We start from the raw sequence: 27,291 nt of genomic DNA, 5'->3' as shown, positions 1-27,291 counted from the left end.
CAATAAAATAAAATTAGCAGTTTTTATAGCATTAATTTTTATTAAGTTAAATTAATAATGCTCAAAAATTTCATTTGTTCAGCTAGATATCAACATAGATATGCTGCAATTTGCAAATTTCTTATAGCAGGTGTGCACTAGAGTGTGAATAATAAGAATTATTTTGTTTGAGAATAACATTCAAAGATGCTCTCTTATTTTTTTTAGCTCTGATAAGGTGTGGTTCAAGCTGTGTTTTCAATTTTCTTTCATTCCTGTCAGCTCTGGTTTTTTTAGGAAAGGTGTCTCATTTCATTCTTTAATAAATTTGTACTTGGCTTCCTTGTATTTGTATCAAGGTGGTGCTAGTAGTTGGGTGGGATAAACCATGTTGTAATGTCTCTTGTAACTCAATTGTTGGTACCTCTCTGGTACCATAATTTTAATACATTATTTCTTTTGCCTTCTCAAAAAAAAAGATAATGCTCAAGCAATGTACCCCTCAATTGAACCAGTTGTTCAATTCCTCATAGATAAAATTGAAATCTTGGATGAGTTAGTGCTAAAGCAACATCATTCTATTTATATATAAATATTGAGTTTGAGTATTATGATGCATATATTGGCCAATTACACTACATGTTATAGTGCAAATTAAACATAAATGACAGTCTAGTTACACAATATTAGTATACACATCTTTGCACTATAGCTCCAGTTGCTTGCTGCACTTCTACTTGTATTGCACTAGAGGTGAAAGCACCTACATTCAAACCATATATTAGTTACTACTATTATAACACATTGAGATGATTAAACATCATGAGCATAAAAGTTCAGTGTTTTTAAATCAACAAGACTCTCAATTTATTCTTTCAAAGCCTCAACCAAATTTCTTTCAAATATCTAACTGCATCAAATTGAGTTTATGCAGAAAATTATGCAGTAAAAAAAGACTACGCCACTTTCACTTAGACCCCTTGCCAATATAAAATCTCCACAGTAGCTTCAAGGCATAAAAAGTCTAATATGAAATTACTATAAGACATAAATATGAGGTATAGATTATTAATGAACTCTAAAATATATTCAAGGTCTGTACCACTAGCTCATTGTTATTATCCTTTGAAAAATGCATATATAAAAACTGTGACTGCAGAACATATTGTGTCAAAGTGTGAAAAAATCTATAAATTTATTTAGTGTAATAATAAAATATAACATTGTGTATGTAAATATAGTATAATACAAAAACTTGTAAACAAAGGGAGATGACTCAAACCTTTCAGTTTCTATTGAATGCACACCTCTGAAGGATGGTATAAGGCTCCATCATCAAAATCATCAATATAGTACCAAAAGGAATAGCAGACTCCAAAGCATATTCAAAAGTAGCATAACAACAAAAGTCACAGGTTACCATGCATCTCCAGTCATAAAAACTAATAATTTCCATCTTAAGTCATATATATCCCAAAATGATAATTAATATAGACTAAGTCATAAATTAATAAGGTCTCATATGATGCCTTAAATATATACAATCCCAACAAAAGAGCATATCCACAACCACTCCAAAAAAGCAATCCGTTATAGGCTGTCATTAGTAAAGGCATCACATGATGTCCTAAATATATAGGACCAAAAAAGGAGCACTACCAATGCTCTTAACAAAATATACCTGCATCAGTCATCATTTGAATGAGAGCTTCTCCTCTCATATGAGGTGGTACGCCAAAAAGCTTACGTTTTTTGTGCTCATTATCACATAAATGGTTATAAACCTTCATGCGAAATGGATCTGTGACTCTTAATTCCTCTAAAAGATCCCATACATCAGATTCTGAATAATGACGAGGACGAGTTTGTTGTATCACAGTAACTTGTTTTTCAGCAATTTCAACTTGTTTTTCAATGACTGCAACTTGTCTTTCAGCAACTTCAACTTGACGCTCTGCAACTTGGTGCAGCTCCTTAGAAACAGAATTTCCCTCTTTCAAAGCTTCAGCAATTGTCATGATACTTTCATTCATTCGCTCATATTGATCTTCAACTAACTCAACCACATTTCTCTTCCGTTTTGTACCCCTTGAAGTATTTAAGCCACTAGGATTTGTTTGACCATTTTGTGGACTAGCATCCTCAAAGTTGGGGGGTGAAAATTGGTTTTCATCAAACATACCAACATTTGGCACATACATTTCTGTATCTTCAAAATAGTTATTCAAGTCAATATTCTCCTTCTCCCATTGTTTCCTCCTTTCCTTAGCTGTTTTCGCAACATTTCCTTTTGCCCTATCAGTTGCAAATAACTCAGTCAAGATGTCATAATGCTTAATTTGCATTTTTCTCCATCTTGCAGCATGTGGCTTTCCCTACATAAAAGGTAAAAATGACAAGTGATCAATTTGGTACTTATAATTAACATAAAAGTCAAGTGATCAAATAAAGGATAAGAATGCTAATTACTTTAATCAGCTCTTCCCAGACGTCGTCCTCAGCATCAAATTTTCGAGTTATTGAATTCCAAGAGAATCCACTTAAGCTATGGAACAAGTCGTAAGCTTCAGCAAAATGATTTTTTAGTGTCTTCATTCTATTCTTTATATGATTCTTTGTGATATTTGGTCCAATTGTAGATCTTAAGGCTTCGACCATGTTGTTGTATGCTTGTGTTGTCCAAGCACCATCGTGCCTATTTCCCTTATTTGCCTCTTCACCCAAAGCATTCAACAACATTTGATCCATTTCATCATTCCATTGTAGGCTATCTCTACCAGGGTGATTAGAATCTGATGGAGTGGTTTTTCCCTTTGGCATTGTAGTAGCTGCATATAAATTTCAAAAGGACACAAGTTGATGTATCCATTTTCATATGAATATTAGCTTATGAGAAATTCATCCACAAAAATAACATGAGTAAACTAAGAAATATTAGTAATGCATACCACTGGATAATTCTACTACAACATAATCATGTTCATGTAATTTCCCAAAACCATACACAAATAGAACACAAGTTTTGTACTACATTCTACACATGTAGTCACATTACACAAAAAAAAAACAACACATTAGAAATACATATTACTTATATAGTGTTATCATATTGGATAAACATTCCACATTCTGATAGCAACATCGTCCCTTAAAATTGTTCCCAATCTATAGTCATCATCACGTTGTTGTTGTGGTTGGGATCTATCAATCTCTTGTTGAAGTAACTCACGATCTACTTCAGCAATTAAGGTCTCATCAACATCAACACCCATTAAGAAGTTATGCAATATACAACAAGCAAGTACAATGTCTGTCATGACTTCAAATGAGTAAAAGGGTTCGGTGCCAGTAGATAAAATTGGAAATCTTTTCTTTAGTACTCCAAAACATCTCTCAATAACATTTCGAAGTGAAGCATGGCGATGATTGAACAACTCCTTAGAATTTTGCGGGCTGCGAATAGAATATTCCTTCAAGTGATAACGAACACCTCTATAAGGTGTAAGCACCCCACGTTTTAGCATAAAACCGGCATCCCCAAGATAATATTTTCCTACAAAAGTTGTGATATAATTTATTATTTGACGTGTTAACTATTATAATTCTAAATTGTGATACTTAATAGTCAAATCAAATTAATAGACTACTAACCTTCAGGAATTTTTAGAGAGTCTTCCCTACTTAAAGCATCTTTCAAAATCCTAGAGTCAGATGCTGTGCCTTCCCACCCCGGTAAAACATAAGTGAATTTCATATCAAAGTTACACGCAGCCAAAACATTTTGTGTAGGGTAGTCTTTTCTTCCACGAAATCGTGCGGCTTCCGCTCTTGGGACCTTTACCCGAATATGTGTTCCATCTATAGCTCCAATGCAATCCTTTTTATTAAATTAAATACGCAATTTGATTAGTGATGAAATTGTAGGATGAATTTGTGAGGCTAAACATATTAAAGTGAATTTAAGGCATAAGTACCTTAAAAAAAGGATAGAATCTGCTATTGTTTAATATTTGTGGAGGTACATCCCTACCAGAAGGTTGGACTAGGAACTCATCTTCTAATGAAATGATGGCACGTAAAACATTGTGAAAGTGACGGCTAACAGTCTCACCAGAACGGCGGAAGAAGAATGACACGGTGCGATTTTTCACATTATGACCAATGATGTGTAGGAACTTAGCAACTTGTTCTTCAACTGTGGATCGTATAGTATCCTTCACATAACCAGTTCCCCTCAATTTATGACACAATAACATAAATGCCTCAGGTCCCATTCGTATTATGTCTCGGCATTTTTCAGTATGTACTAATTGTCTCATTAAATCGAGACGTTTACGCTCCCTTTCATGACTTCCATGACTAATTGGACTACGAATGAAATGTGACATTGTTTGAAGCATATGTAACGCATGAACAATATAGCACAATAAGACTACAGAACAAAGACGCTGTTGTTTTTCGAATCCTCGACGAAAATGACTTAAATTTTGCATGCCAAGATTAGTTAAATGTTTTATTTTGGACTGCTCTTCCTTTATACCATCCAATGCATCACCAAACTTGTCTTCATTATTAATTAAAAACTCCATATCAGAGTATAAATGTTAACCTTCAATGAATATACATTTAATAAATCAATGAGTTTTGATATATTTTTCAATACACATTCAAATAAGTAAAGTATATATAATAGAAGAATCAAAATAAAAAAATGACCATTTTAAGACTAACTATCAATTGGACCAATTTTTTTTTTTTTTGGAAAAGGCCAAGAAAAGTATATTAAAGAGGGCATAAGGCATGCTTGAAACAAATACACAGTACACCACTTGTCTAGTGCCATCCCACTCACAAGGCTTTTCTTCTCCAAATGAAACAAGACTACTCCTATACCATACCCTGCTAGAAAACTACCCAAGCCAAGACAGCAAGTAATCACCCAGCATAAACACCAATTTAAGATCCGTAGCAAACAAAGCAAACCTATTAAAACATTCCCCTCAATGGCATCACTTAACACAGTAGCATAGATGTAGAAAAGTTAGCTCCTACTAGTACTACCCTTAACACAACCAGTCTTCAAAGATAAATCTCCAGACAGTTGAACCAATTTTGATAGAGAATAAGTGTAAAATATTCAATCATCCTTTATCACAACAAAGTTAAAAATCAGTAGCAACAACCCACAAACAACACAAACTTCATTATATTTCATAAATTTTTCAAAAAATAAAATAAAATAGAAAGCTTTTCAAATGATTTACAAGGAAGCAAAAGCAACATAATGTGTGCCAAGTAGACAAAGAACACGTACAAAGCACAAGATCAACAACAACACATTTTTATTCAATGGCATCAAAGAAACCCATATGAGAAGGAAGAATAGGGATGGTACCTTACAAAGCAACTGAAAGGTTGTGGAAGTAGAACAAATGAAATGGACCAGTTTGATTTTGGAAGGTAAACAAGAACCAGAGCAAGCAATTTTTTTGAAGGATTTTGATTTGAAGGGTATTCAAAAAGACAAATAGAATTTGATGAAAGAGAAGGGCATTATTGTCCTTTTGCCCAAAATTTTGGTCGCTCTTCCCGCTTTCCGTCCAAAGTAGCGCGGAAAGGATTTTTGGGTGGGGTCCACATAAAATTTTCTTTCCTTCACTTTTTAAGATTGTTCCAAACAGTGGAAAGATTCACTTTCCACCATCTTTCCTTCCTCTGACTTTCTTTCCTTCCCCTTTCCTTTAAACCAAACATAGGCTTAGAGTTGGTAGTGTAGTGGGTACAAAATGTGACAATAATGAGGAGCAGGTGCATGTCGGGAGAAACTAGTGGTTGTGGTTGTGTGGAGTTTGTGCAACTTGAGTTTGAGTAATTGACTATGATTATGTTTGGTTAATTTATTTTAGTTAGTTTTTAATTTTTTATTAGTTAATAAATTTATTTGATGGTTTGATAAATAAGTTTTTTTTAATAATTTTTAATATTTTTAAAATGTTAATTTTTAGAATGTTATATTTTTTTATCTTTAATACATTTATTAATTTTTTTAGCTTTATAAAGTAAATTGTGATTTTATTATTTTTATGTAATTTTACTGTTTTTAATTATTTAAATAATTAATTTTATCAAATATTTATATTTTAATAAGTTAATTTTTAAACTTTTAATTATAAAATGACTTTTCAACTAATTTTATCCCGCATAACTTATATTGGTCTTTGTCTCTTTCTATACCCCACTATGTTTGGTATAATAAAGAGAAAATGAATTTCACCCTCTTATGAAAGAAAAATAAGAAAATTCTTAAACTTTGTTTTTCAATATCAGTTTTTCCTTTTTTTTAGAGTTTAATTTCTATGCATGAATAATGGAAAGAGTTTTTACATTATTAATTAGTCAATAAGAAAATAATGTTAGTATGATTTTTATGATATTTACTATAAAAGTTAAAAAATTTATAATAATACAATTATAATTTATAATTAAATAATAATATAAAAATTATTTACACTATTATTTTATACACCATTTTTTTCTTTATAAACCATATTATTTCTTGTATATTGAATTTTGTTGGGTACTAGTTTATAGGTTTTATATGTTTTTTTGTCGTTGATAAATGATTTTTTGTTTGCTTTAGTTTCAATTTTTTTAAAAAAAAAATTAGTCCCTAATAAGTTTTATTTTATTTTCTCAAATTTTTTTAAATAACATTTTGAAAAGTGACTCTGATAGCGCGTGAAAGACAAAAACAAATAAAAAATTATTAGGAACTAAAAAAATTTAAATAAAATCATTGGAGACCAAAACACAAATTCTATCCTTTATCAAATACAAAAATATATTAAAACCTAATATTTAACATTGAGAAACCTGATAAAGGAAGTTTGTAGAAGGATTCATTTTTTTTTATCACTGTTTTGCAGTGGATAGAGAAGGTGGTGGTGGGTTGGCTATTATATGGAGGAAGGATTTTAATTGTCAAATTATTTGCTTCTCCCAGAATTTCATTGATCTACGTGTAGAAGACAGTAATGGTAAATGGAGAATTACTGGTTTCTATGTACTAAGCGAGAATCATGGGACTTAATTCGTCACCTTCATTTTGTCTTTCGAATTTACCATGGTGCATAATAAAGGATTTTAATGATTTACTGTTAGAAGACAACAAGATTGGGCCAATGGAGCATCCTCAAAGGCTGTTAAATAGGTCCAGGGAAGTTGTCGTTGATTGTCACCTCATCGACATCCCTCTAGATGGCTACCCTTTTACATGGTATATTTAGATCGAAGACATGGAACTGTTGATGGAGTGTTGGACCTTTTTCCCTGATGCAACACTCACAAATCATATGGCTCTAAAATCTGACCATAGCCCAATTCATGTTAATGTTTATGGGTTTGTCAATAAGAGATTTAGGTTTGAAAACATGCGGTTGGCCGAAGCTGATCTTGAAAAAGTTGTTCATGGTGGATGTACGCGTGAATTAAATGGTCCTCTGCCTGATAAGCTCAAAGCTTGCGCTGATGATTTGGAGTGTTAGGGCAAATGTGTTGAAAGGAAGTTTAGTGCAGAAATTAATAATCTGAAGAGATTGAGAGATCTTGAGGAAGTAGGATGATGTTGACTCTATAGTGAAATTCAAGATGCTTAAGGATTAGCTAGTGGAGCTTCTGGTAAAAGATGACATTTATTGAAGGCAAAGAGCGAAAATTGAGTGGCTACAAGAAGGAGATTCTAACTCCAAATTCTTTCATTACATGGCCTTCTCTTGTAGAAAGAGCAACAATATTTCTTAGCTTCACAATGATTCTGGAATGTTATTAACGACTCAACACGATCTTAATCAAGTAGCAAAGAATTATTTTGGGAACCTTTTCAATTCATATTCAGATTCTTTTGATGAGGTGCTAGAAGTTATTCATCCAAGTGTTTCAGATATGGATAATAACATGTTAACTGTCCCGTTCCACAAAGATGACTCTAAAGAGGCCTTATATCACATTCATCCTGATAAATCACCGGGCCCAAATGGTCTGCATTATGCCTTCCACAAAAAAATATTTTGGAGTATTTGCGTTGATGAGATTAATTCAGCTTGTTGTGTCTGGCTTAATGGTGGTTTTGTCTGAAGGTATTAACAATAACACCATTGCCTTTGTCTTAATTCCTAAAGGGGAGAATCCTGGGTCAATGCAGGATTATAGACCAATTGATTTATGCAATGTTATCTACAAAATATTGTCAAAAGCTCTGGCAAATAGGTTGAAAAGGGTGTTGCCTCATATCATTTTGGAGGAGCAATCGACCTTCGTTGTAGGGAGATCAATTTTGGATAATGTGCTCATGGCATCGGAAATTATTCACTTTCTGAAAGGCAAGAGGAATGGTAAGAGAGGTGATTTGGCTTTGAAGGTTGATATTAATAAAGCCTATGATCGAGTTGATTGGGGTTACCTAAGGGCAGTTATGACTAAAATGGGATTTAATCTCAACTGGGTTAGTTGAATTATGCAATGTGTCGAATCTGTCCAATATGCAGTTAAAGTTAATCATGATCTTGTTGGTTCCATTGTGCCTAGTAGAGGTCTTCTTCAAGGAGATCCTCTATCACCTTATTTGTACCTGATTTGTGTTGAAGGTTTAAGTGCTCTGATTTGGCAAGCTAGACTCATTGGAAATTTGCATGGCATTTCTATTTTCCCTGGTGCGCCTGAAATTTCACATTTACTCTTTGCAGACAATTGCTTTCTTTCTTGAAGAGCAACAATCAATGAAGTGGAGGACCTTCAAAGAATCTTGACGACTTATGAACTTGCTTTAGGTCAATCCTTAAACTTTAATAAGTCTGAAATTTTTTTATAGCTCTAACACGGATGATGCAAGGAGGACCACAATCTTATCTATTCTTGGAGTGCATGCAACGTTAGGTGTTGGAAAATACCTTGGCTTGCCTTCTTTTGTTGGGCACAGTAAGAGAGATACCTTCAATTTTGTTAAGGAAAGAATTTCAAAGAAAATCAATCTCTTTCAAGTAAATTTCTTTCTAAGTTTGGCTGTGAAGAGATGGTTCGGTTGATCTTCAATCAATCCCTACATACTTTATGAGTGCTTATTTGCTGCCTGAATCTTTATTGGATGAAATTCAACGAATGTTGAATTCTTATTGGTGGGGATCTAATGGAAAAGGAATGATATGGCTGAAATGGGAGAAGCTTACAACTTCAAAAGAAAATGGTGGTTTGAATTTTAGTAACCTTCATGATTTTAATCTAGCTATGCTTGGGAAATAAGGGTGGAAATTTATTTCCAACCTCAATGCTATGGTGTCTAAATTCTTCAAATGTATTAAGTATCTAATTTCAAGAATGTAAGCATATGTTATAATTGTATAGTGTAGTTGCTTGATGAGATCGACATAATTGAGATTGTACATATGAAATTTTAATGTTTTGTATTAGTTTAATGAAAATCAAGTATTTTATAAATTAAAATATTCTTATTGAAAGCTGTGATGTTGATCTTATTTTATGTATAACGATTATTATCTTGATATGGCTTATCGTTTTAAAAGATCCCAAATAATAAATTTTTTAAAGCAATGGCAAAAAGTTATTCATTATTTTGAAAAAGGATGATGCTGAACAATTCATTTTAAATTAATTCCTTTACTTCATAATTTCAAAAATAAATTGACAAAAATCATAATAGTAACTAGGGGTGTTATAATCTTCCTTCAAGACAAATGATTCTTTTCTCTTCTCTTTCTTGGAGCTTGTGAGCAATTGTTGGAATAGTGAACTCTTTTTTTCTCATCTTTCTCTTTTCATGAGAACCATAATGGGCATTTGTGCAAAGCTCTCACTGGTGTTGTTTTAGGTTGTGTTTCCAAGGGTTTTGTGAGGTGTTGATGGAAGCCCTCTTTGTTGAGCTCAAGCCTCCTATCTCCTTCCTTTCTTGAGAACCTAAGCTTGAAGACCATAAGGTAAGGGAAGCTTAAATTCTTGTTTTATGATGTGCTTGATGTTTAAATTTTGATATTTGGCTTTGGATGTTATAAACTGTGTTTTTGAAATTGTTGAACCATTGGTTGCCATTTTGGAGATCCATGAAATGATTTTTAAAAAATTCAAAGTTTCAGGACCTCATGCTTAAGCATGTAAAATTTTGTTCTTAAACACAATGTATTTTTTATGCCTAAGCATGAGTTTTTTTACGCTTAAGCACAAAATGTTTAGTGCTTAAGTGCAGTGTATCTTTGATGCCTAAGCATGAAATTTTTGGGGCTTAAGCACGAAACTTAAGGGAACTTAGTTTATTTTACATGTCCCAATATAATTCTCTAAATGGAGCTCAAATGTAATTAATTTTGTTTTATGAACTAATTTGAGATGAATGAAGTTGGTTGTATGCTAATATCATGTAATTTGCATTCATATGGGGTTTTGATGTTTGATGGTAAGCGTTCAAGGTGTGAATGTCTTACTTGACTTATGGATTATTGGTGAGTTCATGACTGGTGATGCACATTTAAGAATGATGAATTTATGATATGGTGAACTCTTATGGTATTGAAATTGATGATCATGATTATGTTGATACTGAAATATTTATAATAATGTTAAGATGAATTAGTTATTGCTGATAAGATGATGAGGTGTGTTATGTAAGTGTGAACCTTGAAGTTGGAATTGTCCCTGTGTGTGGAAATTAGTTAGTTATGTCCTTTAGAAAGATTTTTTTTATTATTATTCAAAAATGTATACTTGGGAGGGTGAATTTCACGCTAGAACTCTGTCCTACTAAAATGACCTGGAGTCTCGCTTAATAGGGTGTCTTCTTGAGTACTACCTCTATGCTTTGACTTTGAATGCCTTATCAGAGTGTTGAGAACTGCCTCCTAAGAAGATTAATGAACCTTTTAGTGTGTATGGGATGACTTGTTGTTGTTGGAGAAACTTGGATCCTTGAGACGAACCATGAGTGAGATGGTGGGTTCAAAGGTGTGTATGAGCTGACTTGTTGTTGTTGTTGTGATTATGCACGAAAGTTATGGGTGCTTAGTGGGCCCTCAATTGAGTGCTGGAGGTTTTTGTGGTGGCTAACACCAAATAGACCTATAGAATAGATGGGTGGACGAACTTTGATAGAGGTTAAGGTTAATGCATACCTTACCAAGGTAAGTTGTGAATGTATGAATACATGAATTTTGATGATGCCAAAGAAGAATCAAACAAGACCGCTTCAAAGGATAAGCATTTGCTTCAAGATTAATTCAAGATCGCTTCAACAAACAAAGCTTTGTTTCAAGATTCACTAAAGATCGAGCCTTGCCTCAAATCAAAGGGTTTCAAAGTCATGCAAGGCTCTGGTAATCGATTACTAGAAGGGAAGGTTGAAAAAGAGCTGTTGAAAAGGGTAATCGATTACCATATGTTTGTAATCGATTACCAGCAACGGAACTCTGGAAATTCAAATTCAAAAATCATTACCCTTCAAATTATAACTGTGTAATCGATTACACAAACATTGTAATCGATTACCAGTGGAGAGTTTTCAGAAAATCTGCCAACAGCCACATCTTTTGATCAGATTTGTGAATGACCATCAAAGGCCTATAAATAGGTGACTTGGGCACGAATTTTGAAGAGAGAGTTTTGCTTGTTCAAAACGTCTTATCCTCTTAAAAGGAAATGAGAGAGATATTTCAAGAGAACTTCATTGCCAAATGCTCTCTCAAAAGAAACTCTTAGGCAAATACTTGCAAATCCATTAAGAGTTCATCCATGGACTTCAATTGTAATATCTTTCTCTTCAAGAGAGAATTCCTCTTCTTTCTTCTTATACAAAGAGATTGATTAAGGGACCGATGGTCTCTTAAGTTGTAAGAATTCTTGAACACAAGAGATGAGTTGTCTCTGTGTGGTTCAAAAGTTGTAAAGGAATTTACAAAGAGAAAGGAAAATCTCAAGTGAGTTGCTTGAGTACTAGACGTAAGCACGGACTTTGCCGAACCAGTATCAAACTGTGTTTGCATTCTCTCTTCCCTTATCTCATTTATTTTGTTGCAATCAATTTTGTCTTGCATGTTTAAAGAACATTATTAAATTGATTGCTGCTTCTTCTGCATTTTGAGCCTATCTCTTTTAGAAGGGGATTAAAAGTTTGTTAGTGGAAAATTATTTCACCCCTTCTTAAGATTTCTGAGGCCACATGTCCAACAGAAGTCACTGCCCACACTCATATATCTTCGATAAAACTACATTTCTTCCATAGGCATATAGTTTTCTTATCCATTTGACCTCATTTTATAATATACATTCTATCTTGAACTTGTGAGCGTTAGCTTTAGCTTTTGAAACGTGAAAAGTTCGCAAGTATTTTCATAAATAAATTAATTGAAGAATTTGAACAAATTAAAATCAAGTCTTCTTCTTTATTAGTTGTATACATACACAAACAAGTATCATTCACGATAGCATAATTCACCTGAAGAGTTATTTTAGTAAGTGTCTCACTATCTATAATCATCTTTTTTTGTCAGGCATGACACAAGACACAAGGTTCTCTAGACTTCTTGTTAAGGTTTTCTAGACCCATTAAGGATAGAGGGGACATGAAGCTCATAAGACCCGTCATGAGAACTTCCTTTGAGCCAATGGTGGTTTGTCATCGTGAAAGAACTCTATCATGCACAATATTCTGCATAGGACCGCTATGTAGGATTGGATCCTATGGGACGTTGATGTTGTCAAGATTATGTGAATTATGTAGCAAATAATAAACCCTTTGCTCTTTCATTTTCGACTTTAAATTTTGTTCCTAACCTAACTAGTGCATCATCAACCCAACCAAGTATGCTAGCTTTTTCAAGGAACCATGCATGTGGTTGTTGAAAAAGTTCTTCTATTTTTATTTGTAGCTTAAGAGAGAAATAGAGAGAGAGAGAGGGAGGAAGGCTTTCTTCCTCTCGAGGCCAATTGAGAGCGACACGCTTTCTAGATGTCTCGATGACATTGTTTTAAGCTCCACAAGAGTGTCTTTTTTTGCTCTACTTAACAGTGGAATGTATGTGAAGAAGAAGCAAAAGAAGAGAATTACAAAAAAAGTCTCCTAGTGGAGTCTTTTGGAGAAGATCTATGACCTGTGGTAGCGTTAGTAGGCTGCCAAAAGGGGAAGATGTATTAATGATTTTTTAAATTTTTAAAATAATAATAAATGCAATGGTGGTTCAAAATGACATACTTTAAAATTGTAGTTTTAAACTTACATTTATTTTAGTATTTTAATTTTAAAAATAAATAAATTTAAATGAGCGTTGGGGAGGAGAAATCAAATTAGAGAAAACAATTGTTTGGACATAAAATATCACACAAATAAAATTAACTAACTATATGTTTGGACATTAAAATTTAGAAGAAAAGAGACAGGAGAATAAATTTTTGTTATTCTTAATAAATATTAATTTTTAATTAGATAATTTTAAAAAAAATAAAAAGATAGGTTATATAAATTTAACATCTTAATAATTTCTTCATATCGACAAATATTATATAATTCTATTTATTTAAAAGATATATTTTCGTTGTCTTAACAAAAAATTACATTCTAAATATACCCTAAATAACATGATCAATACAAGGGAAAGGAGAAAACAAATGATATAAAAGGGATATGTCAATTGGGATATTGATGATTTTGTCCACCAAAGCAACCAGCTAGCATGAGAAGAAAACAAATAGAAGTATATTTGGTGAATGGTGAGTCTATTGTAGGTTACGTCAAGGGCAAGAAATTGATTATAAATATAAATTATACGAAATAGGTTAAAAAAACATTCTATTATGGAGTAACAGAAGTCAAGCAGTTCATAATCGAACAAGATAGATAATGCAAGAATACGTATACGTGCCTGTCATTTCTCTTCAAAATGAATAAATAAAGAAATAATGAAGGTTTGGTTACAATTTTGTTATATAATTAATTAAAGAACAAGATAGTGGCAGTTTTGAGGTTAATCAATAAGATTGGTATATCAAAATATATAAAAAAATATCGCTTTCATTTAATGAAATTGAAATATATGTCTAAATTAATCTTAGTTATGAATTTTATATTATGACTTATGTCTTATCTGCCTAATTGTGAAACAGACATGCTTGAGAATTTGTCCTTTCCTTTTGATTTTTTTTATATCTACTCTGAAATACAATTACCATAATTGGAAGATATCTAAACCCTACAAACAATAATAGCATGACCCATAGTTAAATTATTGAATTACTCATGGTCTTTGTAATAATTGCTTCCGAATCCGATTTTTTATTTTAACGGATGAGTCGGTTTAAATTTTAAAAAAATAATATTAAAATACCTATTTTTATATAAGTATTTTTTTAAGAAGTAAAATTTGCTTCTTAAAATAAATAAAAAACTACTTTTATATATTAACGTTGGAGAAGGAGAAATGCTATATATCTTTTAATAAATTTTTATTATTGATTAATTTTTTTTATCAAAAATTATAAAATTCAGACAGAGATAAAAAAAATTATAATTTATAAATTTCAATTAAAAAGAGTATATTTTAAAAAAAATATGTTAAAAAAATATATTGTTAATTACAGAGAGCGTTATTAAATAATAACATCTCAAGCACACTTATGGTAAAATTAGATGGAGAGCATACAAGGAGCAATTTCAAAGATCTTCTTGAAGAGATTCTTAAGCTGAAGGCTCAATTTCAAAATTGTTTCATAGGAAATTCTTAAGCCGAAGGCTTAATTTCAAAATTGTGTCATAGGCCATATTCGCAGGCCATTGGCTGATTCTTTTGCCAAATATGATCTATCCTTTATCTTTGGAAGTTTGTTATTTTAACTAGATCCAGATTTTGTTGTAAACTCCATGATGAAGGATGATGTTTTTATTGATACCCAAGTTGGGAATTAATTGATTGGTGTCTGTGGCTCTTTAGCTGGACAATTCAGCCAAAAAAAAATATGGTAAAATTGGTGAATAAATTAACTAAAAGTTAAAAAGTTGAGGTTAAATTATTCATTTGGTTCTTATAGTTTTATGGTTCTTATCTTTTTAGTTTCTATAATTTGAAAATGATCTTCTTAATCCTTATCATTTATATTTTAATTCTCTTTTAGTCCAGTAGTTTTGACAGTGATTTTTTTAGTTTTCATGATTTTTACTTCTTTAGTCCCTATCATTTTCAAATTACAGATAGATTAAAAGATAATTAAAATATAGAAAGTAAAAAAATCACCAAATGATTAATTTAACCAAAAGTTAATAATTAATAAACATTAACCTAATTAATAAGAATTGAATAACATAAAAGAATAAAAAAGTTTAGCCTAAAATAAAATTTTTATTCTTCTATTTTTTTAATCTTCCCTTTTAGATATTTTATTCTTTATTTTTAAATTTTTTATAATTTTAGTTTTTATTTTTTTAATTGGAAAATTTTATCTCCAAGTTTTAAAAAATCTACAATTTTAATCCTTAGTTAATTTTAAACTTGATCTAAGTATTCTATAAATGTCCACTTACATGTATTTGTTTATTATTTACGTGACATTTTTTTAAAACTATTTAATTGTTAAAACATTTAATTTATTAAAAGAAATTAAAGAACTACACAATCAACGAATCTTAAATTGATCAAGAAAACTAAACTTAGATCTTTTTTTAAATGAGAGATAAAATGTCTCAAATAGAAAAAAATAGGAAAATTAAGATTACAAATTTTTTAAAAGAGAAACAAAATGTCTCTATTAAAAATAAAAAGACTACAATCACGAATTTAAGAAAATATGAAGACGAAAATTAGATTTTAATCAAAAGTTTAATAGTTTATATACTTAAAAAATAACATAAAATAATATAAAAAAGTTTGATAGTTCATAATAGAATAACGTAAAATAATATATATATATATATATATATATATATATATATATATATTAAAATAAATCAATTTGATCATCAACTTATTTTATATGATTTAATTTAATCGTCAAATTTTTAAAAATTTAAAATCAAATTAATTAGTTTTAAAATTTCAAGAACCAATTAAGCCTCATTATTCCGTCCTTGTCTTCACCAACAAACAAAAGACATGGTTTCGTTTCGCACTCTTTCGTTAAAAACTTCATTTTTGTCATTTTCGAAGTTCCGTGTCTCCGCGCATCTCGTGCACACAACAAACCATAAACTCAAAAATAAATAAAATAAAAAGAACTTGTCAAGGGTCAACGTACGGAATAAACCAAGATAGAAAAAAAAGGGTGCAAAACATAACAAGTTAACAACGTACAAAGTAATGGTTTGAATAAGAATCAATTCCTACAAAAATAAAATAAAAATTAAGGTTTGACCCATTAAGCGTGCGTGTTGATAACTCATACCTTGATACATTTTTATCTCATGAAAGCCATTTTTTTATTCCATCAAGTTCGAATTATTATATTGCTAGTAACCAAGTGTTTGAGCATGTTCCAAGTTGTATTTCTTCATTTATCACCAATGACATGAAATAAGCTCCTTTTTTCTATAAAAAAAGAAGAAATTCGAATTATATTCTGTAAATTTAATTTTACTTGAATTTATTTATTTAAGTTAATTTTTGCTAGAAAGTGAATTTGAAAAATATTTAAAACGTTTTTGATAAAATAATATTATTTATTTTTCTAGTGTAAATAATTTTTATATATATAACTATTGATCAAAATATACAATGTTAAAACATTAATATTCTATTCAATCATAAAATTAATTATTTTTTTTTAATTTTTTTGTTATTATACACTTATTAAAATAACATAGTATTCTTTTACAGTTTAATAATAAAAATATGATTTTAATTTAAAATCACCAAATATAGTAATTTGAATTCCAAACAACTGTCAATTTCAAGTTATTAATTAGAAATATCCTTAATTCTTTAACTTGTCCTTTTCGTATTGTAAATTTAAACTTTTATTTTGAATGTGAAACATATGTATTATTGTTAATAAATTTCATTTAAATTCATTTCTAGATTCAAAACCCTGAATAATTTTCATTTAACTATTTATAATTTTACACCTTAATATTACGTATCCTAACTGCCAAGACACCTGAATCTAATTTTGCTCATGCTCCCAATTTTACAGGGGAAGAGAGCTCTAGTCTCCAAGTTAGTTATTTTAATTTCTAACGTAAAAGTAAAATTTGATAATTTTATTAAAGCTTATTGTGATTTTGATCTCCCTTTAATCTATGATCTGCCATTTTGTTCTTCATATTTTTCTCTCTTGATTTTAGTTTCTAAATTTTTAAAAAATATATAATTTTAATTTAATCCTCAATTTTTTGAACGTTTTATTTCTCTTAGTTGTTCTATTTAACATATTCATTTAAATTATATCAAAGAATAATTTAATTAGTTAAAATATGCAAATAAAAAAATAAATGTATGTAAAATTTGAGAATTAAATCAAAATACGAAAACTAAAATTATAAAAAAACTAAAATCAATGAACAAGAATAAAAGATAAATCAAAATTATAATTCAGCCTTTTATTAAAACACCAATTTAAAAATAACTTTCATCTTTTAGAAAAAAGTTTTCTTTGAGATTTACAAGGTAAAAATAATAACTAATAATTCACTATCAACAACAATCAAATACGAAAAAATCTTATAATTTTGTAACTTCCATTACATTCATTTTAAAATAGTAAATAATCCTTTTTTTTTTTCTTTTTACCATTTTGTATGCAATAATGGATTCCCTTATTTCCTTTCCGCACCAAGACTTAAAAACAGCCTTGAAAATAATAAAACTCTACTAAACTTAAAAATAGATGTTGCTATTATCAAAAAAATGTAAATAAAAGTAGATCTTGTTAACTGTCATTCAATTATTCTCAATTTCATACCTTAATATTCCCACTTGACCAAATTCAATTCTGCTCATGCACGCACCTAATTTTTTCTCTTTGTCCAATTTTGCTTAGAGTCAAAACCGGCGTGTTTTCTTTTCCATTTTCCCCCTGTCATGGTGTACTCAATAATTACTCAATTAATTTAAATAAATATTAATTAGTATCTTTATATATAATTACGTATTTTATAATTTTTTTGATCTTATAATTTTTACAATAATTTTTTAATCAATATTTTAAGCACACTTGATTACTCAAATCCATTAATTTATTATATTTTTTCTTATATTTATTATTATTATTACACCACATTAATGTTATTTTTTTTAAACAACATCACATTATTGTTAATATTATATAAAATTAGTTATTTACTTAGTTGTTTCTTCTTCTTTTTCAATGTATTGCATCAATTAGCTGTGAAGTTTTCTAGAGAGAGAGAGAGTTGTCTGTTACCATTGATGAGCTCCATAGCTTTCCCGCGAAACAGAGAAGAAAACATAACAAATAGAACTTTCTCTTTCTTTCTTCGTTTTCATTTCACTTATTTTTTCCCCTATAATTTTGAATTTAGATTTTTTTTTTTAATTTTCTTTCTTTCCCCTTCGTTGAACTTTTTGGATGCCCCATTTTCCCATGGCACCGTGGAAAAGTGGCGCAAATTTGAATTCTTCTGAAGGGTAATGCTCGTCCAATGAAAAATGCGAGATCCAATCCTAGTCTTTGTTCAACGCTCTTGTCACCATTTTCACCATTACCGTGTTCTTCTGAATGTGTCACACTTTGATAAATCATTACCAAAAATGGTGAATTTTCATTCGCTGTCTTTGTTGGTGTTGTTGGCTTCCTCGAACATTCTCTTCCCAAGTCGATTCCTTCACCCATTTTCTAGGCACCCTTTGACGTGTCTTATTCTGGGTGTTTTTTGTTTTCTGCAAATATGTTATATAGTTGATAGTTGATGCTTTTCCTCAACAGTAAATACATACACACACATTCTAGCATCTCTGAACCTTTCTGTTATTTTGGTGTCAGCTTTTGCAATATTCTTTTTTCTTCTTCTTATTCTTCTGTGATCAGCCTTTTATATATATATTTATTTAGTTTTGGGGTTGTTAGTTTGGTTTGTTTTCTTCAGTTTCTTTGACCCTTAATTGGGTAGAGGGATTTTGAGTATTTGGGGTTGTGAATTGTGGTTGAGCTTGAAGAGGGGGTTGTGGTAGGGTGCATTGAGGGTTTTTATTTTATTATATTTTGAAATTTGAGGAGTGAGCTTGGGTTTGAAAAGGACTTGGTGAGGTTGTTAGTTTTGGTAGTTGTTGTCTTTGGTGGCTCTGGTGTTTAGGGGGTGGAGCAAGTAGTGTTCTTCTTTCTAAGGGTTTTTTTCTTTCTCTTTTTCTTTGTGGTTTTGGATATTGGCGGATTGAATGGTGGACTTGGGGAGGAGAAGAATGAGGGGTGAGAGGAGAAGGAAGTTGCATCTTAGCAAGATCTATTCATTTGCATGTGGGAAACAATCACTCAAGGAGGATCATTCACATATTGGAGGGAGAGGGTATTCTAGGGTGGTGTTTTGCAATGAGCCAGAGAGCTTTGAGGCCGGGATAAGGAGTTATGCTGATAATTATGTGAGCTCCACAAAGTATACTCTTGCTTCTTTCTTGCCTAAGTCACTTTTTGAGCAGTTTAGGAGGGTGGCTAATTTCTATTTTTTGGTAACTGGCATCTTGGCCTTCACAAAACTTGCTCCTTATACAGCTGTCAGTGCTATCCTTCCTCTGATTATTATTGTTGGGGCAACTATGATCAAAGAGGGGATTGAAGATTTCCAAAGGAAAAAGCAGGTACTAGATTCTTCTGTCTTCTACTTTACCCTCATAGTTGCTTGTGAGTTTAGTTTCATTTTATTAAAAGTGAGGCTCTTGAACCTTTTTGTCTTCCACCCTGCAGCACAACTGTGTGGATTATAAATTTAATTTGATTTATATTTTTTAACAACTTATTATATCTGTAAACTCTATTGGGGGATGGATAGAACCCCATGGCTTGAAGAGTATCAGTAATTTTTAAAAGAAAATTGTTGTTTTCTTGGAAGGTGGAGGGAGACTATACAATGATTCTTTATTTCCTTTTATGGAATGGTAGTCAGTTTATGGAAGATTCCAGCTTTTTTGTTCAGATCCTTACTATGTCTTGTTTGAAAAGGATGTAGTGCTATTATTAAACTCTTTGTTCATAAATCCAGTAGTTAACATTATCTCCCGGATTCCAAGTTAAATTTATAACTGGAGTTGAAAATTCTTAATAATTTGATAAAATGACAGTGTGGTAAGAAACCAGAATGTCCAAAATAGTGTCTATAATATTTTTTTTTTGCCACAATATTCCCTGCATTTTAAGTCCTCTTGTCTATGCTAATATGATTATGATTTTCCGTTTTTTTTATGTTTAAATAAATATCTATTTGAAATTAAAGTAATATATCACTAGTTATTTATATTAAGAAAACAATAAAGCAATAATCATTTAGCTTTGTTGGGGTTCATAACCTAGCCAGTGGAATCCTGCTGCAGGATATTGAGGTGAATAGTAGAAGAGTTAAAGTGCATAAAGGGCATGGAACTTTTGAATATATTGAGTGGAAGAATCTGAAGGTGGGGCATATAGTGAAGATAATGAAGGATGAATTCTTCCCTGCAGACCTCCTACTGCTTTCATCCAGTTATGAGGATGCATTCTGCTATGTTGAGACCATGAACTTGGATGGGGAGACAAATTTGAAGTTAAAACAAGGGTTGGAAGTAATTTCTTCCTTACATGAGGACTTTCATTTCGGTGATTTTAAGGCTACAGTCAAATGTGAAGACCCAAATGCAAATTTATATTCATTTGTTGGGAGCATGGAGTATGAAGAACAACAATATCCCCTTTCTCCTCTGCAACTTCTTCTCAGAGACTCTAAACTTCGTAACACAGACTACGTATTCGGTGCTGTCATCTTCACTGGTCATGACACGAAGGTCATTCAAAATTCCACTGATGCCCCTTCAAAGAGAAGCAAGGTTGAGAAGAAGATGGATAGGGTTATCTACTTCTTGTTTTGTATTTTGTTTCTAATGGCATTTGTTGGATCTATTTTCTTTGGCATTGCAACTGAAGATGACTTGGACAATGGATTGATGAAAAGGTGGTACCTTAGACCAGATGATTCTACAATTTTCTTTGATCCTAAAAGAGCACCTGCTGCTGCTATATTTCATTTTTTGACAGCCTTAATGTTATATGGTTTCTTCATTCCCATCTCATTGTATGTTTCAATAGAAATTGTCAAAGTCCTTCAGAGCATCTTCATCAATCAAGATATCCACATGTACTATGAAGATGCTGACAAACCAGCCCATGCCCGTACTTCAAACTTGAATGAGGAACTTGGCCAAGTTGACACAATACTTTCTGATAAGACTGGAACTCTGACCTGCAACTCGATGGAGTTCATCAAATGTTCCATTGCTGGGGTAGCTTATGGCCGTGGTGTTACAGAGGTTGAGAGGGCAATGAATAGAAAAAATGGTTATCCTTTGATTGATGACACAAGGAGCTCTCCTGTCAGAAATGCTCCCATAAAAGGATTTAACTTTTCAGATGAAAGGATAATGAATGGAAATTGGGTTAATGAGCCTTATGCTAATGTTATCCAGAATTTTTTTCGCTTATTAGCAATCTGCCATACAGCCATTCCAGAAGTTGATGAAGACACAGGGAATATCTCATATGAAACTGAATCTCCAGATGAAGCAGCATTTGTGATAGCAGCTAGAGAAATTGGTTTTGAATTCTTTAAAAGGACTCAGACTAGTTTATCAATGTATGAATTGGATCCAGTTTCTGGTGACAAAACTGAAAGGTCAGTTTTTATTAATTGGTTTCTTTCTTTAGTAGCTACAGATTTTAAATGTTGCATTTTTGAGTGTTAATCAACATAAGAAGTTTAAAGTTGAATTCTAACTGAAGAAGGCGCATGCAATGACATATTACAAGTCTTGTAATAACAGCAGTTAATTTCAACAAAAAGTGCTTCGAAGTAGCAACTCTTACCTTCTGCTGCTGATCTTAGTCAATAAATTATAGTATTTTTCAACTCCCAGAATGACTGACCAAGTAGACCAAAGCTGCTTATAGAATAAGTGAACTTATGTGTTTTAGATCTGTGGACCCCAAAGATGTTATGATATTGTTTTACAAGGTATAAATGGAGGCAACATTTTCTTTTAGTTAAAATTAAAAATGGGCTAGGCCTAAGATGACCCCCAATAGCTTAGCTTGAGGGTGGAAGATTTTCCAAGCTATATAAGGAGTATTTTGGCTATATTTCTAACCAATGTGGGACATCTTAACAGTTAATATGGATGAAAAAACTGGTTAAACTTTTGCCCTGGCCATCTTTTCCACTTGGCGAATTTATTTATTATTTTGTGATGGTGTTTGAAATAGGGGATTTCACATTATACATGATTACAATTGTTGTGTGATAGCTTCTAAAATATCTTTAATAATGCAGTGTTCCTAATTCAAATATTGTTTATGGTAACTTCTTTTTGAAATGCAAGTAATGCAGAATGCATCTGGTATATACTATTTTTTTTTCAGGATGTACAAACTTCTTAATATTTTAGAATTCAATAGCTCAAGGAAGCGAATGTCAGTGATAGTGAAAGATGAAGAAGGGAGAATTTTCCTACTCTGTAAAGGTGCTGACAGGTTTGTGATAAACTAATCTGTAACCAATAGTATTTTGGAGTTCTTACAGTTGCATTTAACCCGCCATATTTTCATGCAGTGTCATGTTTGAGAGGCTTGCCAAGGATGGGAGAGAGTTTGAAGAGAAAACCATGGAACATGTGCATGAATATGCTGATGCAGGTCTAAGGACCTTGATCCTAGCATTTCGTGAACTTGATGAAAACCAATACAAGGAGTTTGACAACAAAATTTCACAGGCGAAGAATTCGATTAGCGAAGATCGGGAAACACTGATTGAGGAAGTATCAGATAAGATTGAGAGGAATCTAATCCTTCTTGGTGCCACTGCTGTAGAGGACAAGCTCCAAGATGGGGTGAGTAGGAGAAATAAATGTTTACATATGAAGATTTATCAGCTGTAACTGGACTTGAAATGATGCATCTCCTTGTTTTTCTAGGTTCCTGATTGCATTGACAAGCTTGCCCAAGCTGGAATTAAGATATGGGTATTGACTGGGGATAAAATGGAGACTGCTATCAATATTGGGTATAATACAGTGATTGTGCCTTTTTAACTTTGGCTTCAGTGTGATAATTGGTTCTCAAGATGTCTGACATCAATAAACAATTGCAGGTTTTCTTGTAGTTTACTTAGACAAGGAATGAAGCAGATTATCATTCATTTGGAAACTCCAGATATTAAAACATTGGAGAAGGCTGGAGACAAGGGTGCTATTGTCAAGGTAAAGTAAATTTCAATATGTAGCTTTTATCTATGATGATGCAGTTTGCACTTTGCATACTATGTGTAGTTTGCATGTTAACAAAATGTTTACTTATTATGATAAACCAATACGGTCTTCTAACATGGTGACTTGATGCGTGCATTGTATTTGCTTTACATTGCTGATGATTTGAACTTATATTTCATGGATTTTTCCATTCCAGTTTTGTAAACAAAGAATCTTGACAGAGTGATATTAATAATTTCAAATTTCCAATAACTGAATTTGCACAGCATTGTTTACTTTTGTCTTAAAAGATGCAAGAAGGATGATGAATGGATTCTGTTATTTTGTTTCTTTCCTTTTTGTTTTTACACATTAAATCTTTTCTTTGCCTGTGTAATGTGTTGGAAGGGATTGCTTGTTGTGTAAGCATCTTAGCGAAACCAGAGTTAAAAATTGAGTTTCTGACGTTTTTATGCTGATTCATGCATTAGGCTTCAAGAGAAAGTATCCGCCATCAAATATCTGAAGCTGCTCAACAGCTTACTGCCTCCAGAGGAACCTCTCAGCAAGCATTTGCTCTAATTATTGATGGAAAATCACTTACTTATGCGCTAGAGGATACTATGAAGAACATGTTTCTAGACCTTGCAATTCGTTGTGCATCTGTTATTTGCTGCCGTTCCTCACCGAAGCAGAAGGCACTGGTATGATTCAATCTATTGTGTTTCTTCCTCTCTATTTGGCATCATGTCCTCATTTTTGTTTTAATTCTGATAATGATTCTAGTTAGCATTCAAAATTAATGTTTTATTTATTGGTTCCTCTCTTAAAGGTCACTAGACTAGTCAAATCTGGTACTGGTAAAACTACATTAGCTATTGGTGATGGAGCTAATGATGTGGGAATGCTTCAAGAAGCAGATATAGGGATTGGAATCAGTGGCGTTGAAGGAATGCAGGTACTCAGCAAATTGAGAAACTATTTGTGTTTTGTTCTTTAATTTTTTTTTTCCTTACACAATTATTTTAATTCTTTCTGTTATCTTTCCTCTCAGGCGGTTATGTCTAGTGATATTGCTATTGCACAGTTTCGTTATTTAGAAAGATTACTTCTTGTACATGGACATTGGTGTTACCGAAGGATCTCATCAATGGTATTGCTACTCTTATATCCACTTCTCAACATTCTATAGATTTAGGGGATGTTTGGGAACTTTGAATATATATATATATATATATATATATATATATATATATATATATATATATATATATATAGATATAGAAGACGTATCTTATGAGAGGGAACATCTTATATGAGAGTGAGAAGATTAGATCTGGACCATAAAACCATACATGGAGGGTTGAAATTTAATGTTAAAAAGTCACATGACATTAAATTTTGACCGTCCATGTTTGGTTATACAGTTTAGATTTAATTCTCTCACTCTCATATGATATGTCCTCTCTTTATATATATGTGTGTGAGGAGGGATATAATTACACCGGTGTAACTTTGACAACTATTATACCATTCTATAACCTTTAACTGGCTAATGTTTTCTTAAAACTCACCATTGGATTGAAAGTTTTTTTCACATAGATTACATATGCAAAATTTTATATTAATCCAAAATCATTTGCTACCTCTTTCATATAAATTAAAATCAATGTAATATAAACATTTCAAAATATACTAAAATATAAATCATTTGATTACCTTCTTCTTGTTCTTCTTGTTGTTCAATTTTGACACAAACAATCACACTCTATATCAAGTTATAAGAATGGTGTAATAGTTGTCAAAGTTACACCGGTATAATTTGATATCTCTCCTCTCTCTCTATATATAAAAGAGCAATTGGTCCATTTTTTAAAAATATAAGGTGTTTGGTAACTACCGATATTTAAGAAAAAAAATGGTTCTTATGGAAGCCAATTTTGAAATAAAACTACTTAAATCTTCCATTTTCCCATTTCTCTCATTCAGCTAAATCTTAGGGTGGTTTTGATTAAATAATTTTAGGAACCACTTATTCGTCCAAAGGAGAAAGGTCAATAAGCATGCTAGTTTTTTTTAAAATTAAATTAGATTTGAGAAGATCTAGTTTAATGCTAATTTATCTAAATTTTAGTTAAACTTAAAACTAGTTTAAAAATAACCTAAATTTATGACGAGATTATCCTAAACAATTCTAAACCAGTTTTATGAGTTGCCAAACTGAACCATAGGCCATAAAAGATAATTTGAAACCTTTGGTATTTATATTAACTTGTTCATTCTTCTTCCTACAGATATGCTATTTCTTCTACAAAAACATCACATTTGGCTTTACTCTATTCTTATATGAGGTGTACGCATCATTCTCTGGGCAACCTGCATACAATGACTGGTTTTTGTCACTCTATAATGTCTTCTTTTCGTCACTTCCCGTGATTGCTCTTGGGGTCTTTGACCAGGATGTGTCTTCTAGGTACTGTCAAAGGGTAAGCTTACTGTTCACCCTACAACATGCTATTGTGTTTCTCATAATGGTTATGAAATGAAACTTTTCCTTACTCTGGTGTAAAATACTGTGCTGATTGATGGAAGAGTAGAGAGAACCCACCATACAAAAAAGATAACAAAACCTTGCAATAATTCATATGATTTTATCTACATTAGACCTAATTCAGCCTGTTGACCTAATTAGTTTTTACCCTTTCCAAGTGGCTTTTAGTTGCATCATGATAAAACACAATGTCAAGGGTAGCAATAACGTTAAAACACAGAAGTCACCTATAAATAAGCCCTCTTTTAGCTGTATCCAAAGTAAAATACAGTATGCATTGATTTACTTTATTTGGGGTTCCTGGTTTACTTCTTGATGTTCATTCCTTGTTATTTGCATTTCACATGGCAGTTTCCTATGTTATATCAAGAAGGTGTGCAAAATGTCCTCTTTAGCTGGCGTCGAATTTTCAGCTGGATGCTTAATGGCTTTATTAGTGCCATAATAATTTTCTTCTTCTGCACAAAGGCAATGGAGATTCAAGCCTTTGATGAGAAGGGAAGAACCGCTGGGAGGGACATACTCGGAGCAACGATGTATACTTGTGTGGTTTGGGTTGTGAACTTGCAAATGGCTGTTTCTATAAGTTACTTCACCTTGATTCAACATATTTTCATCTGGGGCTCCATTGCTCTATGGTACCTTTTCCTCCTGGCATATGGAGCATTATCTCCCAGCTTTTCTGGAAATGCTTACAAAGTCTTCATTGAAACTCTTGCACCATCTCCTTCCTTTTGGATTGTGACATTGTTTGTTTCCATCTCAACACTTATCCCATACTTCTCTTACTCAGCAATACAGATGAGGTTCTTTCCCATGTATCATGATATGGTACAATGGATAAGGTACGAGGGAAAGACAAATGACCCTGAATTCGTCGCTATGGTGCGGCAAGGATCATTGCGGCCAACAACCGTCGGTTCAACAGCTCGCTTAGCGGCTAAGGATAATGATTTTAGAGTCAGTGACACTAACCATAGATAGTATATCTTGACATATTCTTGTTTCAACAGTCAATGTTGTGGTTTGTGTGTGTCAACTTTATTGTGCCTATAGTTATGGAATTGCTTACTAGCTCCTCTCCACCAGAAATATGATGTTGCTTACATCCACTTACATGGTCATGGCATAGTGCACACAACCAAATCATCATTTGGCAGTGAAGTTGGACAGATGAATAAAAATGTATACCTATTTTTTTTGGCCATTTGAGGCTGTACAGTGTTAATTTATAGTCTGCTTTTTGTATCATAGATTGTAGCAGTTACCGTGTATAGCTTGAGTTCTTTGTAGGATTATATTGCATAGCTTGTTATAGAAATCAGTTCCTTCATCCCTTTTCAGTAA

At 31.9% G+C, this 27,291-nt stretch overlaps 2 protein-coding genes across 4 annotated transcripts; one reads left to right on the top strand and one right to left on the bottom strand.

Moving 5' to 3' along the window:
* Positions 1 to 482: 482 nt before the first annotated feature.
* LOC114388373 (putative nuclease HARBI1) lies at positions 483 to 5,701 on the bottom strand. 3 transcript variants are annotated; one of them, XR_003661484.1, is made up of 4 exons: positions 5,375 to 5,701; positions 2,449 to 2,807; positions 1,262 to 2,354; positions 483 to 742 (listed from the first exon to the last, which is right to left on the bottom strand). XR_003661484.1 is itself a non-coding variant. In XM_028348818.1 (4 exons), the coding sequence occupies exons 2-4, from the start codon at positions 2,797 to 2,799 to the stop codon at positions 666 to 668; spliced, it is 1,122 nt and encodes a 373-aa protein (XP_028204619.1). In that variant the 5' UTR covers positions 2,800 to 2,807; positions 5,375 to 5,701; the 3' UTR covers positions 491 to 665. The 3 variants fall into 3 exon arrangements, 2 of the variants coding, with proteins under 2 accessions (XP_028204619.1, XP_028204632.1); XM_028348818.1 differs by having other exon boundaries at positions 491 to 742; positions 1,661 to 2,354; XM_028348831.1 differs by lacking the exons at positions 483 to 742; positions 1,262 to 2,354; positions 2,449 to 2,807 and adding exons at positions 2,860 to 3,532; positions 3,631 to 3,856; positions 3,954 to 4,347.
* Positions 5,702 to 18,338: 12,637 nt separating this feature from the next.
* Positions 18,339 to 27,291, top strand: LOC114388365 (putative phospholipid-transporting ATPase 9). Its single transcript, XM_028348805.1, has 11 exons — positions 18,339 to 19,766; positions 20,496 to 21,826; positions 22,570 to 22,680; positions 22,760 to 23,036; positions 23,121 to 23,209; positions 23,297 to 23,405; positions 23,885 to 24,097; positions 24,226 to 24,351; positions 24,448 to 24,546; positions 25,688 to 25,879; positions 26,296 to 27,291. Exons 1-11 carry the CDS (start codon positions 19,350 to 19,352, stop codon positions 26,926 to 26,928), a joined length of 3,597 nt encoding a protein of 1,198 aa, XP_028204606.1. The 5' UTR covers positions 18,339 to 19,349; the 3' UTR covers positions 26,929 to 27,291.

The sequence above is a fragment of the Glycine soja genome, chromosome 2, assembly GCF_004193775.1.
Source record: "Glycine soja cultivar W05 chromosome 2, ASM419377v2, whole genome shotgun sequence".
NCBI classification, from domain to species: Eukaryota; Viridiplantae; Streptophyta; class Magnoliopsida; order Fabales; family Fabaceae; genus Glycine; species Glycine soja.
Note: the sequence above shows the minus strand (reverse complement) of the source record. Positions and strands in the feature narration are given on the sequence as shown.

What these genes read in the sequence shown, in the direction of transcription:
- LOC114388373 (XM_028348818.1), bottom strand. Translation starts at nt 2,799, where the DNA reads ATGCCAAAGGGAAAAACCACTCCATCAGATTCTAATCACCCTGGTAGA. An exon ending in TCTGGGAAGAGCTGATTAAA is followed by an intron (nt 2,355 to 2,448) that starts GTAATTAGCATT and finishes CCTTTTATGTAG; the next exon opens with GGAAAGCCACATGCTGCAAG. An exon ending in TCAAATGATGACTGATGCAG is followed by an intron (nt 743 to 1,660) that starts GTATATTTTGTT and finishes GTTTGAATGTAG; the next exon opens with GTGCTTTCACCTCTAGTGCA.
- LOC114388365 (XM_028348805.1), top strand. Translation starts at nt 19,350, where the DNA reads ATGGTGGACTTGGGGAGGAGAAGAATGAGGGGTGAGAGGAGAAGGAAG. An exon ending in AGGACAAGCTCCAAGATGGG is followed by an intron (nt 23,037 to 23,120) that starts GTGAGTAGGAGA and finishes TTGTTTTTCTAG; the next exon opens with GTTCCTGATTGCATTGACAA. An exon ending in ACCGAAGGATCTCATCAATG is followed by an intron (nt 24,547 to 25,687) that starts GTATTGCTACTC and finishes TTCTTCCTACAG; the next exon opens with ATATGCTATTTCTTCTACAA.